The 18,798-nt window shown below is 44.9% G+C and overlaps 1 protein-coding gene across 4 annotated transcripts in view; it reads left to right on the forward strand.

The window, feature by feature from the left end:
* Positions 1-5,755, forward strand: part of ITGAE (integrin subunit alpha E) — a gene marked incomplete at its 5' end in the record, with an annotated part of 53,640 nt that extends 47,885 nt beyond the window's left edge. For all 4 annotated transcript variants that reach the window (XM_083587461.1, XM_083587463.1, XM_083587464.1 and 1 more), the window contains 5 exons: positions 801-845; positions 1,558-1,659; positions 2,795-2,890; positions 3,325-3,435; positions 5,059-5,755. In XM_083587461.1, the coding sequence (XP_083443587.1) occupies positions 801-845; positions 1,558-1,659; positions 2,795-2,890; positions 3,325-3,435; positions 5,059-5,115 (411 nt within the window). In that variant the 3' untranslated portion in view covers positions 5,116-5,755. The remainder of the gene's footprint in view (positions 1-800; positions 846-1,557; positions 1,660-2,794; positions 2,891-3,324; positions 3,436-5,058) is intronic.
* Between the last annotated feature and the right edge of the window lie 13,043 nt (positions 5,756-18,798).

Here is an 18,798-nt window from a genome sequence, read left to right on the forward strand (position 1 = left end):
TATCCCTATGTTCCAGGGGCATCCCTGATTTAGAGAAGCTGTTCTGGTTTCTGATCCCACTTTTCCTTAGGATGTCCCTGTTTTCAGTGGAGGGTATGGAGTTACCCGATCCCCAATCTGTCTGAAGGCAATCCTGTATAGGGAAGTTTTTTTTAATGTTAAATGTTTTTATTATGTTTTCATATATATTGGAAGCTGCGCAGAGTGGCTGGGGCAACCCAGTCAGATGTTTGGGGTATAAATAGTAAAATAATCATTATGGAATGGGGCGTCCCTATTTTCATCGGAGAAATGTTGGAGGGTTTGCAGATTCAGTATGCCTTTCAATACCAGTGTGAAAATAGGATGCTGGCATCAGGCTCTCACTGATGCAGCAACAGGTTCCACCTTAAGTCCTTTAATTTCAGTGGGTCTTCTCTGAGTAGGATTAACATTGGGTACAAGCCAAGGTTATTATTTTAAAAGAGGCAACAGTATACGATCAGAAATCTGTACGACTTTAATACTGCACACACTCTATACATATAAAGCACACTCAAACATTGTTTCCCTCAAAGGATTACCCTTCACAGAGTTGCAGCTCTTAACAAACTCCAGTTCCCAGAATTCTTTTAGATAAGGAATGTGTTTAAAGGTGTTTTGTGTACATGGCCTAAGTGCTATGAGTTGTATCAAATTAAGTGTTCTGAAATTAGTGCTGAAATTAGACCATGCCCATTCATTTCCGTGTTGCTTACTCTGAGTATGACCAACATTGGACACAACCCTGTTTCATTCATTTTTTTCTCCTCTTTCATCAGAATACCACTGTGTGCAAAATGGACCTTGGACGCACAGACTCGAAGGTAAAAATAGGGCTGTGGAGGGAGGAAGCATGTTTGCTGATCATACTCCTGCCCTTTTGCCTCTCAAGAAGGCAGCTTACAAGAAATCCATACAGTACAAAAGTTGGTGGGGTGGGGGGAGACAGAGAAATTAAACAGGAGTGCAAAAACCAAATAACCAGGAGTTTTAGTTTTTTCAAAGCCAAATGTAATTAATAGGCTGCTTCTGTTACCAGGAAAAGGCCCATTGCAATTTGTTGCCAGAGAAATGGTGCCTTTTGATGGCCCAACTCCCCAAGTTCGTTACCGGTCAGAGATTAATGAGCTGAGGCAGAAATCAAGTGAAAGCAAAGCTGATTTTTTAACTACTGTATCCGTTGCAACAGAGTCCCACTCCCCTTTTGTCAGGAGGTGAAGGACCCAGAACTAAGTAAAAACAACTCCTTTTAAAAGTTTGCATTTTGGCATGGAGAAGGACCTCCCCTTCTGCAGGTCATCTGGTTACATCACATACTAGGTGGAGTCAGGCAAACCGGGGTGTCACATTCCTGAATAATAGCTTGTTTTCACACAGTTCCAGAAAGTTTACACAAAGTATTGACATTGGAAATAGAATTTGTGAATCCAGGATTCTCTAAAACAGATCCTTCAGTGAAGGTGGAGTTGCATTGTGCACAATTATTGTCTCACTTCCGCTCTGTTTTGAAATACAACTGTGCTGTTTCTCTGTCAGGACAGTGAGGAAGTTGGATACCAGCTCGTGAGTTGTACCATCACATCAGAGAAGGAGGACGTGGTTGTGACGGCAGAGCTACCTTTAGCCAATTCCTTACAGGTACATGTTGCGGGGAGAGATTCTTTTCCAGGGGCAAAGATCCACCACTGATTAGATCAGGGGAGAGGAATGTCTGGCCATCGGGCCAAACTTGGCCTGACAGAGGTTCAGAATGGACCGGTGAGGCTGTTTCCCCCTAAACCCCACAGCCAGCATCATATGTGATGTCAGGCATGACTGGGAGCCTCAAAGTGCACTCCTGGTTGTGCTTTGGCAAGAGAAAACAGGCTTTGGCTGTTCAGCCCAAAGCCTGCTAGACCGACTGCATGAGTTCTCTGCAGGGAGCGCAATTGTGAAGCCTGGGGAAAAAACTGGTGAGTGCTTTGACATCCTCAGGTGCTTTGACGTCCCGACTTTGGGATTTCAAAGTGCCCAGTCCCTTGATGTAATTGTGGCATCAGGTGATCAACAGGTAGGTGGCCCTGTCCTCCTTACAAATTTGACCCAAGAGGCTAGAATCTGGTCCGCGTAGCCTTAATAATCCCCTCTCTGCACCATGGAGAAACTTTGAAATTTAGAAAGCTGCTTTGTGTTGAATCAGATCCTTGATCTATCTTTGTCTACACCCGGTGTGGGAACTTCTGACCCCTGAACTGCTGCAGCTCCCTTCATCTCAGGCCATTGGCCATGCTTGCTGGGGCTTGAATCCCAGCTTGGGAGAAAGTCAGGATATAAATGCAGTAAATATGTAAAGAAACAGCAGAAGGGCTAAAGGTTCCTCACGCCTGGCCGATACTGGCTTTCCTCATTTAACTATTGGAATTATTATTATTAATCATTTGTACCCTGCCCATCTGGCTGGGTTCCCCAGCCACTCTGGGCAGCTTCCAACAAAAATAAAAAATACATTAAAATGTCACACTTTAAAAACTTCCCTGAACAGGCTGCCTTCAGATGTCTTCTAAATGTCAGGTAGTTGTTTATCTCTTTGACATCTGATGGGAAGGCGTTCCACAGGGCGGGCGCCACTACCGAGAAGGCCCTCTGCCTGGTTCCCTGTAGCTTTGCTTCTCACAATGAGGGAACTGCCAGAAGGCCTTCGGCGCTGGACCTCAGTGTCTGGGCAGAACGATGGGGGAAATTCCAGTTGGGTGTCGTAAACATTGCTGTTGCTTCTTCCGCTCCTTCCATTTAGGTCTTAGAAAACAGGACTGACTTGCTGGTTCGAGGGGAAATTGTTTTCGACAGGAACCTTTACGTGGGCCTGAATGCGGAAAATTACAAAACAGAGGTAACTAGCGGGAGGCAAGGCACTTCAGGCCCTTTTCCACAGGGAAGGATGAAAGGAGAACCAAAAGTGAGAAATGGGGCTTTTCTCAGTCCTTAGCACAGCAGAACCAGCCCTATCATTGGGCCCTGGGGAGCAGCTTCCCTCTGCGACTGGTTGTGGGGGGTCACGAAAGAGCAGCAAATGTTTAAAAGCATGATTTATTATCTTATGGTTGGATTTTCGCTGTGTTTTTCTACACCTACATACACACCCAGGCAGCTGTGAATGTGCAGTCCACTCACGTTTATGAGGGAGCGGAAACATTTAAACATTTAACATTTAAACATTTAACATTTAAGGTTGTAGCAGAGCGCTGAATGCCTCAAGGTCTTAGGATTGCTTCCGCTGCAAAATGCATCCTCTTCCCTTGTTTCTGTTTTGCCCCTTGTCCGTAGATCAAGGTGATCTTGCTGAAGGAGAAAGTCTTTGATTTCCTTCCCTTCCTCATCGGCAGCTCTGTGGGCGGCTTGGCGCTGCTGCTGCTAATTACCGCCGTTCTTTATAAGGTTAGTATTCCTTCCACGGAGCCGTGTTTTAAAAATAGGCTAGATCAAGTCAAATCCGATATTTACTGTCACGGTCGATGAGCAGCGTTGAAGAAGTAAAGTAACAAGCGCGTCGGATGCATTATCCAAATGACTACAGCAGGATAAAATAATAAGAGCAGCACAGAGTGAAATAAAACGGTCACCGATGTTTCAGACTCTTGTAGTCATGTCACGAGCTCCAAAGACGAAAAAGGTACATAATGTCTGGGGTCAATTCCTGGCGGGTTTTGCTTGCTGCAGCACAGTGTTTGGCCACACTGAGAGCAATAGAGGCATTTTAATCGCAGGGGAGTAAAAGGACGTAAAATGCATTGGTTGCCCTGGCAGATTTAATTAAAGGGGTTCAGTAAAGATTTTGCACAGATCTTTATACAGATCTTTATACAATACAGAAGGACTTGGGCCGCTGACTCGACCTCTCCCAGAGGCGCTCGGGCGCTTGTGCTCGTGGTAAGGGGTGGTCCAGATTGTTTTAGGATGTTGTCAGTGGGAAGATGCTGATCTCTGAGTTGCTGCTACCAGGGGGTGACTTTAATAATAATAAGAATAATAAAAATAATAATTTATTTATTCCCTGCCCATCCGGCTGAGTTTCCCCAGCTACTCTGGGCGGCTTCCAATCAAGTGTTAAAAACAACACAGCATCAAGTATTAAAAAATTCCCTAAACAGGGCTGCCTTCAGATGTCTTTTAAAGATAGGATAGCTGCTTATTTCCTTCACATCTGGTGGGAGGGTGTTCCACAGGGTGGGTGCCACTACCGAGAAGGCCCTCTGCCTGTTTCCCTGTAACCTCACTTCTCGCAATGAGGGAACTGCCAGAAGGCCCTCGGCACTGGACCTCAGTGTCCGGGCTGAACGATGGGGGTGGAGACGCTCCTTCAGGTATACAGGAGCGAGCATTAAGGAGGTTTGGTACAGACCACCGCAGAAGGGTTTTATACCTGGGAAGGGCTGTAGGTCAGTGTTAGAGCACCTGCTTGGCATGCAGAAGGTCTCTGGTTCAACCCCCACCATCTCCAGGCAGGACTGGGTAAGACACTGGCCTAAAACATTGGAGGGCCACTGCCAATCAGCAGAGAGACGGCATGGTACCCTCCAGATGTTGTGGGATTCTAACTCGCAGCAGTGCCAGCTACCAAGAGGATCAGGGATGCTGGGAGTTGTAGTTCAGCTGCATCTGAAGAGCACCATGTTGGCTATCGCTGGTCTAGAGAACTTTGAGCTGGGTGGGTCAGTGCCCTGACTCTGTATAAAGCCCCTTCCCATGTATATACAGGGATGAGGAGCCTGTGGCTCTGGACTCCGACTCCCATCATCCCATGACCATCAGCCCTGCTACCTGGTGCTGATGTGTGTTGGAGTCTCACAACCTCCTGAGAGCCACAGTTTCCCCTTCCCCCATCCGTGGGATTTTGTATTAGAACTCTCCCATCACGTTCTTTTACAAACATGAAAGGCGTCTATTACTATTCTCCGCCTTTAAAATTGAAACTGTTGTTGTTGTTGCTTTAAAAAAAATTTGAACACATTAGCTGGATTCCCCATTGCTTATTTCTGCTCTCTTTTCACCCCCTTCCAGTGTGGTTTTTTCAAAAGAAAGTACAAAAATAGGATTGCAGAGCAGTGCGATTCCTGAGAACGAAGTGGAGAGAGATTCTGGAATGGGACGATGGGTAACTTTCCTCAGACGCGCGAGGCACAGTCAGATTGGACCTCATCTTCTTTTTATTAATGTATTCCTTGCTGTAGGCTGAAATAAACCTTTTGCTCTAGTCTTGGGTTCCTGAAAACCACTATTATGGATTTCGGTGCACCTTTCCCCCCCCAGGGGGTACTCAAGGGCACACAGTACCTGCACCTCTCTTTTTGTTGTTAAAGGTTGTGGCACTCACTTTAACAACTTCATGGTGAGTACCGGCACCTATTTTTCTAGGGGAAAAATTCACTGACGGATTTTATTTGGGAGCCTCATGGGCCTTTGTGTGGATTTTTTGAAGCAACCTCGTACTCCACATGGCTTAGTTCACAGCCAGCTTGAGATTGTGAATGTGTTTTTTTCCACCCATTCTCTCACTCCTGCCATCATCTCCCATTTTCCATATTAAGACCGTGACCCGGGGCCTGTGGTTTCGCCATCAGCCGATGCTTTTCCTTCCTCAAACCTCCCTCTCCCCACACTCTGTTTTACCAACCTGCCAAAGACTCCTGGGGAACACGAGAGCTTTCACACTATTTTTGTGGCCTTTCTCGTCAGCCTAATAAAAGTATTGCCCTAATATTGTGTTTGTTTTTGGATTTTCCCAGTCTTTGATTCCATATAAAAGGTAAAGGACCCCTGACAGTTAAGTCCAGTCGCAAATGACTCTGAGGTTGTGGCGCTCATTTCGCTTTACTGGCTGAGGGAGCCGACGTTTGTCCGCAGACAGTTTTTCCGGGTCATGCGGCCAGCATGACTAAGCTGCTTCTGGCGAACCAGAGCAGTGCACGGAAATGCCGTTTACCTTCCCGCCAGAGCGGTACCTATTTATCTACTTGCACTTTGATGTGCTTTTGAACTGCTAGGTTGGCAGGGGCAGGGACCGAGCAACGGGAGCTCACCCCGTCGTGGGGATTCGAACCGCCGACCTTCTGATCGGCAAGCCCTAGGCTCTGCGGTTTACACCACAGCGCCACCCGCGTCCCATTGATTCCATATAAAGAAGAACAATTGTTTATTTAAAAGACTGGAGCGAATTTAACTTTGCAGTGGCCCAGAACTCTTCATAGTGGTTGCAGGGCAGCTGCCTACAATCGGCTTTCTCCCCAGCAGCTGCTAACTCAGTGGTAGACTGCTCCTGAACCTGGAGGGTCCTTGTAGTCACCAGGACTAGTAGCCATTCGTGGAGCTTCCACCCTCCGCAAAGCATCTGAGCCCCTTTTAAAACTTTCCAAGCTGGTGCTGACATCTCCGGTTCTTCAGGGTAGAAAATTATCTATGTTTATTAGAAGTGGCTTGAAAAATTATTTCTTTTCCTGGATTTTTCTTTGCCTTCTGCCAATCTGTTTTGTTGGCTAACCCTGAATATGAAACTTGAGTATTATGAGAGGTAGAAAAAATGTCTATCTTATTTCTTTGTGACATACAGTGGTACCTCGGGTTAAGTACTTAATTCGTTCCGGAGGTCCGTTCTTAACCTGAAACTGTTCTTAACCTGAAGCACCACTTTAGCTAAAGGGGCCTCCTGCTGCCGCCGCGCCACCAGAGCCCGATTTCTGTTCTTATCCTGAAGCAAAGTTCTTAACCTGAAGCACTATTTCTGGGTTAGCGGAGTGTGTAACCTGAAGCGTATGTAACCTGAAGCGTATGTAACCTGAGATACCACTGTATTTAATATTATGAACGTCATTACTCCCACCACATCCCATCCCAACACAGTCATTTAAGTTTCAATGCAACACTTATCAGGGTGTAATTTCTATTGAATTCAATGGGGCTCGCTTTTGAAAAGAAAAGTATAGAATTTCATTGTTTTGTGTGGGGTTTCCCCCCCAACCCCTCAAAACTTTCTCCTTTCTTCATAAGGAAGGTGTTAAACCTCTCTGATAATTTTGGTTGTGCTTTTCTGAGCACTGTGTTTGTTCAAAAGAGGAAGAACTAGGTGGACCTCGCAAGATTGACGGTCTTAAGTTTCTGTCTCTTTCATCTGCACAAGACTTTTTTTAAATCAAATCTCCTTCTTTGTATTCCCCATGTCTATGTGACCCATCTGGCAGTGTTTCCAGTTTGTTATGCCTTGCTGGCATTCATCTATTTGGCACCGAGGGCCTGACTGCAGGAGCCATCCAACTTTAGAGAGAAACCCTCCATAAATTTTAAATTACACCATTATCCTTTCGCACAGCAGGTCTAGGGGATGTGGCCTTGTCTCGTACGCAAGACATAACCTGACATTTTTTCAGCAATTGCTCTTTCTCTCATCAGACCTCCTTGTCATTTAGTCACAGCCTGGGGAATCCTTCACACGACTCTCTGGGGGGTTTATGTAGGCAAAACAATCCTGCAATTCAAAGACACTTTGGGGATATTTAAACAGATGGCTCTTTCTTCGGGGGATGGTTTGATGCAGAAAATCAGAATGTCTGCTTAACGAAAGGTTTGCTGCACTGACAACCCCTAAACTTGCACCTGACACCTTCATTGTATAGCTTTTGCCTTATGCAGAAGACATACCTCTTTACCCTGGCCTTTTGACACTAGATATAGATAGATAGAAGGGACGCGGGTGGTGCTGTGGGTTAAACCACAGAGCCTAGGACTTGCCGATCAGAAGGTCGGCGGTTCGAATCCCCGCGACGGGGTGAGCTCCCGTTGCTCGGTCCCTGCTCCTGCCAACCTAGCAGTTCGAAAGCACATCAAAGTGCAAGTAGATAAATAGGTACCGCTCCGGCGGGAAGGTAAATGGCGTTTCCGTGCACTGCTCTGGTTCGCCAGAAGCGGCTTAATCATGCTGGCCACATGACCCGGAAGCTGTACGCCGGCTCCCTTGGCCAATAAAGCGAGATGAGCGCTGCAACCCCAGAGTCAGTCACAACTGGACCTAATGGTCAGGGGTCCCTTTACCTTTATTGATAGATAGATAGATAGATAGATAGATAGATAGATAGATCTGGAACCTAGTGTACGGAGGATTGAAAGCCGAAAATCAACTAACTCTACCACCAATTGCAGAATCCAAATGGTCCCAATATTTTACATCTGTATTTAACAATCTACACAGTGAACTTAAAGGAAATGAAACCACTAAAAATAAAATCAATAAACTCCAGGAGTGGCCAAGGGTAGAAGAAGAGGAAATTAGAGAGATAGTTAAAAATTTCAAATCGGGGAAATCTCCTGGGCCAGACGGTCTACCAATAGAATTATTCAAGACCTATATAGATTGGTGGGCAGAACCCTTAGCTCAATTGTTTACCCTCATAGATAAATATGGGATCATACCTGAGATATGGTTAAGATCAATAATTATCCCAATTTTTAAAAATGGCGACCCAAAAGAACCAAGGAATTATAGACCGATAAGCCTATTATCAGTGATAGGGAAAATCTACGCTAAGCACCTTTTATCTAAACTCCTTACCTGGATGAAAAATCTAAATTTACCAGGGAAAGAACAAATAGGTTTCTCCAAAGGTTGCTCTACATTAGACCACTGCCTTATACTTATGCATTTGGTTGAAAAATACAGATCTCAAAGGCAATCTAAGATATTTGCCGCTTTTGTAGATTTTCGTGGTGCATTTGACTCAATTGACCGCCCAAAGCTGTGGAGGAAACTCGCAGAATTAAAAATTGATCAGCGCTTATTGATCCTAATAAAAAATTTATACTCTTCCAATATCTGTCAAGTCAAACTTAACACCAAAGGTCACCTTTCATCAGACATCCCAAACTCGAAAGGGGTAAAACAAGGGTGTATTCTTGCCCCCTTCCTATTTAATTTATTTTTATCAGACTTGCCAGATCACCTTCAAAAAATAGAATCACATGCCCCTAAACTTAATCAGAAACCAGTTTCTCTGTTATTATACGCAGACGATGCTGTTCTACTATCATTAACGAGTTTGGGTCTGAAACGTCTTATATCTTCTCTGATCCTTTACTGCGAATGTAACAAGCTCTCTATAAATTACGAGAAGACAAAAATTTTGGTCTTCTCGAATGGTTGGAAATTAGAGAAATGGAAAATAAGAGGGCAAGAAATCCAACAAGTGAAAATCTATAGGTATCTGGGAATCTTATTCCAGAGCAATTTAGGGTGGGCAAATCATCGCACAAATGCCATAAAACAGGCAAAGTGCACTTCATCAGCAGTTGCCCGTTTTTATTATCAGAAAGGCAATCAATTTATTCCTGCGGCCAATCAGATATTCCAAACAAAAGTGCAATCCCAGATATTCTATGGAATCCCGCTATGGGTCCAAGCATATAATAGTGATTTAAAAAAGATTCACTCCAGCTTTCTGAGACGTATTCTTGGACTCCCAGCTGTGATCAAATATGAAACAATGTGTGCAGAAATAGGCATACACACAATGGAATATTGGGCCTGGTCCACCTCAATAAAGTACTGGTTACGCTGCCATTTTCGCTGCCCTCCATCAAGTCTGCTCGCTGATTTGCTCAAAGACTCCTACAAATCAAGATGGTATCAGTACCTCGAAAAAAAGATTGAATCTTTAGGCATCGAGCTGGAGCCCCTGTACAATTCTAATGAGCAATACATTTTCCATAATATCCTAACTAGACTAAAGGATGTCGAGAGGCAAAATATTATGGCAGCTGTAAACAAAATTTGCTCGCCCATATTCTATGATTTAAATATCTTAGATAGCAGAGCCAATTACGTCACCAAATTAATAATTCCAGCCCAACGTAGGGCTTTTATGCTGGCCCGTTTGAATGTTTTTCCCTCAGCACTTGTCAGGGGAAGATATCAAAACATCCCTAGAAACAAGAGATTCTGCAGATGTTTTATGAATGTCCCGGACACGGTAGAGCACATTCTCTTTCAGTGCCCATTGTACAGTACGCTCCGTCAACGCGTGCTGCCCCCTCTTTTGGGTGGTCTGGAGCCCCAACAAGGTGAATGTGTGGGATTCTGCCTATCCGACGTTGACCAAAGGGTAACGGCGGGGGTAGCCGAGTTTTTGGTAGCAGTCCTCCAAGGAGCAGGTTAACAAGGAAAACCACTGATTTTATATGTATATATATATATATGTATGTAGCCAACTGCTGCCTTTCTGTATATATCTCAAGGCTTTTATATGTTACTTTTTCTTTTATCGTTCTATTTGTATAATGCCTAATAAAGGTTTGGAATAAGTAAGTAAGATAGATAAGGTAGATAGGTAGGTAGATAATAGTCTAATGTAAGAAATCTAAATCTCCATTATCCTTCACTTTTTGCTCTGTTGGCTGGAGCTGATAGAAATCAATCCAACATCATTTACTTGGCCTGGATGGCACAGGTTCTCCATCATTGAATTAAATTAAATTAATAAATTAATCTCTTGTGCTTATAAGAGGTTGGAACAGGTGTGGGGGAACCTTTGGGCCTCCCGCTGTTGCTGAACTCAACTCCCATAGTCCCAGGCCATTGGCTTTGCTTGCTGGGGATGATGGGAGTTGTGGTTCCCCAACATCTGGAGGGCCAAAGTTCCCCCACTTCCGATGCAGTTGACAGGCACATAAGCCACACACAAAGTTCTCTCTTCCAGCCAAGGCCCTTCGCTACTGTGGATCTGTCCTATTTCAGGCAGGAGACCCTGTCAAAACAAAGCAGATGAACATAAGCAATGCATATATATTTGAGCCAGACATACATGCTGCGTATATATATATATATATTTGCAGTCTGATCATCCCTGGCAAGTCAGGGCGGCATAAAACTGACCGTCCTTTGGCAGCTGGCCCAGCAAAAGAAGGAGATTTGTAGGAGCACATTTGAAAAATGGGAGTCGGGCCAGACTGCTGGTCCAGCATATTCCTTCCTGGATCATTAATCCAGAGTGTCCCGTTCTGCTCCGTTAAATCCCTAAGTGGCAACCGTGAGCCACTCGCAAGGAAGATCTATGCATCACCGAGAGAGCCTCTGCACTGCTTGTCTTGTAAGTCCTGTGGGATGGGCGCATGTCAGTGTGTTGCTCGTCTGCAGAGGGCAAAGCCTTTAAAAATAACCAAAAAGTCTCCTGTGAACTCCCGACACAAGCTGCCTGCCTGTGCCAGCCAATCTCCATTCCCTGCCTTTTCTCAATAGACAAAACTGCAGCTGGACCCCTGAAGTCTGGGACATATGTCAGTGGGTGAAGCCTCTGCTTTAAGGTCCCAGGTTCAAATCTCCAGTAAGACAGATAATTTATTACAGTCAAAGACCAGCTCGCATAACATAACACAATAAAAAAGCGTTCATAACGATAAAACATGCAATCGGAACAGATTGCAGCAATAGCTCATGAGTTAAAATTGAGATATATACATACATCCGTACAGCTGAGATTTGGGCTACCTTTAGCTTTTCCCTAGTAAGCTATTTTATTCTAGAGGATGATCTGTGCCTACAAATCTCGGCACATAATAATAATATTTTATTTATATCCCGGCCTCCACAGCCGAAGCTGGGCTCAGAGCGGTTAACAACAGTAAAATAATACAGCATTCCAAAATCAATTCATTATAAAATCAGGTCGTCTTGTGATCTTTGCCTAAGAGGAGAAAATTAAGTTTAGACTTGTCTGAAAGATCGGCGAGCCTCTTCAGAAAGGATCAATGGTGTCTCTACGAATCTCCAGTAAAAAGAAGATGGAGGAACCTCAGAGCTGGGGGCCAAATGTGGCCCTCTGGATCTCTTGATATGGCCCTCAAAACTTTCTCCAAGCCACACCTCCTCTTTCCAGGCCACACCCCTCACTCAACTAAGCTCTTTGTCCCCGTCCCCCCCCCGAGTGTTTTTTGTCTGGATGGAATGTGCCCCAATCTCTGACAATGCACCTGATTAACTCCGCCGCCGGTGATGCTTGAGAAAAGAGATGGCAGGCCGACCGTGGCCTCTCCACGGGCAGCAGACACACAAATCAAGGTGAAAAATGACCTTCTCAAAAAGGCGCTCGCAGTCAGCAAAAACACTGTTTCAGGGGAGTGCAGAAAAAGTGAGGGGAGAGAGACGCTGGAAGTTTTCCTTCACGCAATTTTGGTTTCTACTCTGTGGTTTTGCAGTCAATGTCAGAGCTTGGGAGCTGGGGTTTTGAGGTGGTGGGAATAATATCTAAGGCCATGTTCAACTGTGATACCAGTTCCCTAAGAATCCTGGGAGTTGAGAGCGGTTAGGAGACCTCACTATTCCCCTCCCAGAGCTACAATTCCCAGAGTTCCCTGTGAAGAGGGATTGATTGTTAAACTACGCTGGGAATTGTAGCTCTATGCGGAAAATAATATTTTCAGCACCCTTAACAAAAGCACAGTTCCCAGGATTCTTTGGGAAAATCCATGACTGTTTAAAGTGGTACCAGAATGCCCTAAATGCATGGTATGAATGTGGCCTTAAACAGGAATGGAGAACATAGCGCCCCCATCTCTGACCAAAAACAAGGCGTTGGAGGGGAATAATGCAGTTTTTGAAGGTCAACAGCTAGTAGGTCTGTACCAAAACACTGAGGCATTACATTCCGAGCCTTGATTCTGGGATCAGCTGGTCTCGAACACAGAACTCTTTACCGTGTCTGCATCCCCACCATCCATTTAAAGCTCACTTCTGGGAAGGATCCTGGCAATTGTCGTTTGTTAAGGATAATAGGAACTGTAGTGCTGCGCCAGGTAAACTACAGTTCCCATGATCCTTTGGGAGGGCATGTGCTTTAAAATGGATGGTGGGTGTGCAACTTGCAAGCGTCCGGCGCCAATTCAGTGGCTGAATGGGCCGTGATAGAACGCCCTTCCTCTTCATCATCATTGCTAAGCGATGGCCTTGTGGTTCGTGTTTTTTAAAACCTACAAATGAAGACCCCTGCTGCAGGGGAACAGTGGCAACCATGGGCCTGTCTGAGGATGAGCCTTTATAAATGCATCTCATGTTCATATTTTAAATGTGCTTTAAACTCTGGGGGGAAGCCGGCAGAGTGTGCCATCTGGCTAGCATTTGCGATGCCCACAACCCTGAAACAACAACAACAACTTATTATTTATACCCCAGCCACTCTGAGCGGCTTCCAACAAAATATTAAAATACAGTAATGCATTAAATATTAAAAGCTTCCCTAAACAGGGCTGCCTTCAGATGTCTTCTAAAAGTGTGGTAGTTGTTTATCTCTTTGACATCTGATGGGAGGACATTCCACAGGGAGGGCGCCACTACCGAGAAGGCCCTCTGCCTGGTTCCCTGTAACTTGGCTTCTCGCAGTGAGGGAACCGCCAGAAGGCCCTCGGCGCTGGACCTCAGTGTCCAGGCAGAACGATGGCGGTGGAGATGCTCCTTCAGGTATACTGGACCGAGGCCGTCTTTCCGCAGTCTTTCCACAGCAATCCTTAGCGTAACGTTTTTCAATTGTGCGTATTGGTCTGCGCCTGTGACATCCCGAACACACACACACACACACACACACACACACAAGAAGGGCCCTGCTAGCCTTTTCACAGCCATTCTGGACTCCTGTTTATTTCCAATGCCTCTGACAGATGGGCATCGTTAACTAAAGGAGTTGGGGAGAACTTATAAACACAGAACAAAACAAGCTGTCAAGACGTAATGGATTAAACCTCTGGCACACCTCCAGGGAAAAGCAACTTAAGATGGAGTAAATAACAGCCAACAAGAGGTGGGAGGCTGGGAAACGTGAAATCAATAAGTGTCGACTATTGAAATATCGTAGTAAAATGCATCTCCGGGCAAAGATGGGTATAACATTTCTTAGAGCAGTGGGAGCCCCCTCACTGGAATTGGGGGGCCTGCAATGAAAAAGCTGCACGATGCAGTTCACAGTTCCAGCCGGCCACCCACTCCTGCCCCTTTTCATGATACTCCATTCTCTTCCCCTTCCCACCTGGCTTATGTATTTATTTATTATTCTGCAAACCGGGGTATGTGGGCAGGTGTTCCCTAAACCTGCTGGCCCTGTCCTGTATGTGGATAATGCCATTACATACAGCCTGAAGATTGACAGTGTTACCTTGGTTTTAGAACAGCTTAGTTTATGAGCAACTTGGATTAAGAACACTGCAAACCCAGAAGTAGGTGTTTTGGTTTGTGAACTTTGCCTTGCAAGCAGAACACGTTCATCTTCCAGTTGAGTGTGTTCCATTTGTAAATTGAGTCCCTTGCAGAGGCTTCCTATTGAGTCTGTCGGCTGTTGAGTCCCAAGCAGCCACGCAACACAGAGGTGATATTTGGAGCTTTTGCTATTTTTTGCATTTTCCTTTGTGTGGCTTTTTCATTATTTTTTTTTACTGTGAAAAGTCTTCATCTGCCCTGGCTGCAACAAAACATCATTTGTTTTATGGGACTGACTTGTGACTGTTGTTATGTACTGAAGTTCTCACCCTGGGCCAGCAGGGGGATACTGTAGATAGTTTTCACTCAGGTCCATATATGCAAATAAAGGATTGAAAGTGACATTCAGTGATTGGATAGTTATAGAAAATGGTTACTGTTGCGTTCTAGTGGAGCTCTAATATAAGCAGGCTGGCTGAACCCTTCAGTTCAGTTCTGTTCTGGCCTGTGAATAAACAAGAGCTGTTTGAAGAATCGCTGTGTCGTCTGATATGTTCACCCACAACTTAACAACTGTGGCTTGTAACTTCATTTTTGTGACTTGTTTTGTGACCGTGTGGAACCCAGTTCAGCTACTGATTGATTGATTGATTGTGTCACTGCATAAATGGATGAAAGCCCCCCATCCAAACAATGACTATAATCAGTGCATGTAAGAAAAAAATATAATTTTAATTTTTATCATCTACAATACTATCTTATTTATTCTATAGTACAGTACATTGATATTACTTTCATTTTATGGACCAGTGGTCTCGTTAGATAGTAAAATGCATATTAAATGGCTGTTTTAGGGGTTGCTTATAAAAGTCTGGAATGGATTAATCCGTTTTGCATTGCTTTCTATGGGAAAGCACACCTTGGTTTTAGAACGCTTTGGTTTTGGAACAGACTTCTGGAATGGACCAGGTCTGGGAACCAAGGTACCACTGTACAAGGCTTATGTCGGGTTGTGCATCCATAAGCAGTGACCAGAGGAGGACTGCCCTCTGGGAAGAGCACAGAGAGAAGGAATTCCCTGGTGCATCTGCAGCAGCAACACAACTGGCCGCTTTCCCCTGTCCCAGCTGCAACAAAACATGTCTCTTCTGTATCGGTCTCTACAGCCACAGCAGTTGCTGCGACTCTCCAACGAATTGATTTCACCTTCCCAATACAGATGGATGCCAACCAACACCACTTTGTGTTGTTTTTCTTAAAAATATAAAGCAGTATAGAAATAATAATTATGATTATGATTATTAGAGGGAATGGTGTACATTTTCTCTCTATGTTTCCGAGCACAATTCAAAGTGCTGGTGCTGACTTTTAAAGCCCTAAACGGCCTCAGTCCAGTATACCTGAAGGAGCATCTCCACCCCCACTGTTCTACCCGGATACTGAGGTCCAGCGCTGAGGGCTTTCTGGCGGTTCCCTCACTGCGAGAAGCCAAGTTACAGGGAACCAGGCAGAGGGCCTTCTCGGCGGTGGCACCCGTCCTGTGGAACGCCCATCCACCAGATGTCAAAGAGAACAACTACTACCAGATTTTTAGAAGACATCTGAAGGCAGCCCTGTTCAGGGAAGCTTTTAATGTTTGATGCATTACTGTATTTTAATATTTTGTTGGAAGCCGTCCAGAGTGGCCGGGGAAGCCCAGCCAGATGGGCGGAGTATAAATTTTATTATTATTATTATTATTATTATTATTATTATTATCATAATCATCATCATCATCATCATCATCATCATCATCATCTCTAGGGGGCTGATAGGTGGGGGGAGAATAAACCAGTCCTGCCAAGCTTCCGGACAGTTCATCCGAGCCATTGAAAAGACTGCTGCGGAAGGCGCCTATTGGCTAGTGCCAGTATGTCCCCAACACTCCATGTTGAGACAATAGAGGGGAATAGCTGGGAGGTGGGCGGGCAAGGAGCAGCCCCTAATGCCGCCTAAGGAAGTTGCCTGTCTTTGCCTAATGGTGGAGCCAGGGCCTAAGGAGCAGAAGTCTTGGAGAACTGCCTAAACCGCTCTGTGAAAGAAGACCAAGAATAAACTATTTGAGAGGCAAGTCAGATAAATCCAGCTGAAGAAGAAGAAAGCAATCTCCATCTCATAAGTCACACTCTTGAAGTGAACTGGAAATTGAAAAACAGAATAGATAGACAGATGCTTCCGATGCTCAGCGGCGGCTGGACCATTGGCATCCCATAATTTTCTTCAAATATATAAATCAGCCAAATGGGTGACACCTCACTGTTTTGTACACAAGGAAGGCCTCGTTCCCAGCAGCGAACAGCAGAGCCAGGGTGTTAAACAATGCTGAAAGGGTCCCGTTTTCATTATGATGAGGCTGTTAACTTTCCTCGCCACCGTTTCCAGTAAATCACTTCCCTGGCGGACATAAGGGCAATGTCAACAATGCTATATATGTTTTTTGCAATGCTTTGCCGTCTCGGCTCAGCCACTCCGACTGGAGACTCTGAGCTGTTGCCTTCAAAATTTATTTTCATGGGAACGGTAATGGCAGTCATAATAGGAGCTGCACAGGGAGACCAATAATAAAAGCTGCACATCAATATAGCATTAACTCGGAGGGTATCGTTGACCAGGCCTTGGGGCTGCCTTGAAGGCAGAGGCGGGCAAATGTGGCCCTTCACGTCTCAAGCTGGCTCTGGGAACCTTACCCAGGCTCCCAGTATGCACCAAGAACTGGTCTTCCTTTCTCCCCTCCTCAAGTGTTTTTGCCTGGCTGTTTTTGTGTCCTCGATGTTAACGGAAAAATCCGAGGGCTCCCTTGGACAAAAACAAAGACACCAACCAGGATAACTTGGAGCAAAACAGCAGCCTGTAGGCTTGGCCTTTATTGAATACTGTCGCGACCGGACTCCCATCCACAACAAGATGAAGCAAAATGGAAGCCCAGAACAAAAGAAGACCCCAACTTTTATTAGTTACTAATCTCCCAAACTACACCCCTAAGACTACATCACAAAAAGGAGGGGTTGAGGGAGGAGTTGTGGTGGTAACCTGAGTGTCCTGTCACCTGGCTGGTTCCCCCTTTCCCCCTCCCCATGAGTATTCTCCAGGTGACAGAGGGGAGTTTGCAGTTTCCTGCCCCCAGAGGGAAGAGCTGATCATTGTCCTTTGTTCCAGTCCATGCTGAATCCACTCCTGTATGCAAGTGCTTTGTGACCTTGATGGTCTTCTGTCTGGGACCATCAAGGTTGTCATGCCAACTGGGTAGGGCTCCTGTGTATGTGCTGGTATGCTCAAGGGATTATGGCTGCCTTGTATCACACCTTCCCCATTTTGTAGTCCTTCCTTCATGGAGTAAAATAAAAGTGGAACAGTGCAGATCCGATGTATGGTTGATTTTCTATGAATTTATAACAGAAGCGTAGCGTATATCGTGTGTGAGTGTGTGTGTGTGAAGTTTGTACAAACTGAAAGATGGGGGGGGGGTTTTCCTGTGACATCGAGTAGCTCTGATAATGCTTGCCAGGATGGAGGATGAGAGAGGGATGTGTTGACCACACACAATCTGAATCTGCTGGGTTATTTGGAGAGGATCATTACACTGTGGGCTATAAGTTCGCTTCTGGCTCAGAAATCTAACCCGTGAGGGACCATGGCTCAGTTGGAGAGCACCAGCAGCCCTGCATGCAGAAGATCCGGGTTCAATCCCCAACGACATCGCTAAGTAGACCCGGAAGAGACACGCTGCGTGTTTTCCAGTTTTCTCAACTGCATTTGCCTTTGCCCTTTGCACCTCGGTTTTCGAACTTTTCAGAACTCGAAGGGTCTTCCAAAACGGATTATGTTCGAGAACCGAGGTACCGCTATAAGTGTGGCAGAAACAGGTGGATCTGGAAGTTTGAGTTCTTTCATATTTTTATTTTTCGAATCTTGAATTCAACTCGTCACGTTCTTGCAACAACATGTGAATTTTTGTTTTTTAAATCCTCGTGAAATTTGGAAGCCATTTTAGTGCAAATCTGTCCCAATAAACACATTTTTTTGTATGCAGTTTTGAAAAACACACACATCTTTGGTAAAGCAACTTTCCCTATTGTTATAATAAATTGTATGTTATTGACTGCATTGTATTCTATTTTATGAATGTGTTGCCCTAATAACGCATTTTCGTAAACACTGGTTGGCATCACTCACAACATTCAGGAAAGGTGTATTTCGAAGGGTAGCTGCGTTTCAGTTCCTGCATTATCATTATTAAAAATATTTATTCCTTTTATTATTTATTTTTGTCATGAATGAAAGTGAGAGGGCCTTACAAAGTGAAACAAACATTAAAACCAAGCATAAAAACTTAAACAAGCCTGCCTACACAGCATACAATTAAAATGCATTTAAAGCACACCCACTTCCAATAAAGAATCTGTAATTTACACACACACACGAGCTACAACTCCCAGCACCCTTAACAAACTACAATTCCCAGGATTGTTTGTTGGGGAGGGGTAAACGTACTCAAAATGTGCTTTCCATCATGTGTTTGCAGCATACAATAAAACACTGGA

This window comes from Podarcis filfolensis (assembly GCF_964270895.1).
Source record: "Podarcis filfolensis genome assembly, chromosome: 15".
Lineage (NCBI taxonomy): Eukaryota > Metazoa > Chordata > Lepidosauria > Squamata > Lacertidae > Podarcis > Podarcis filfolensis.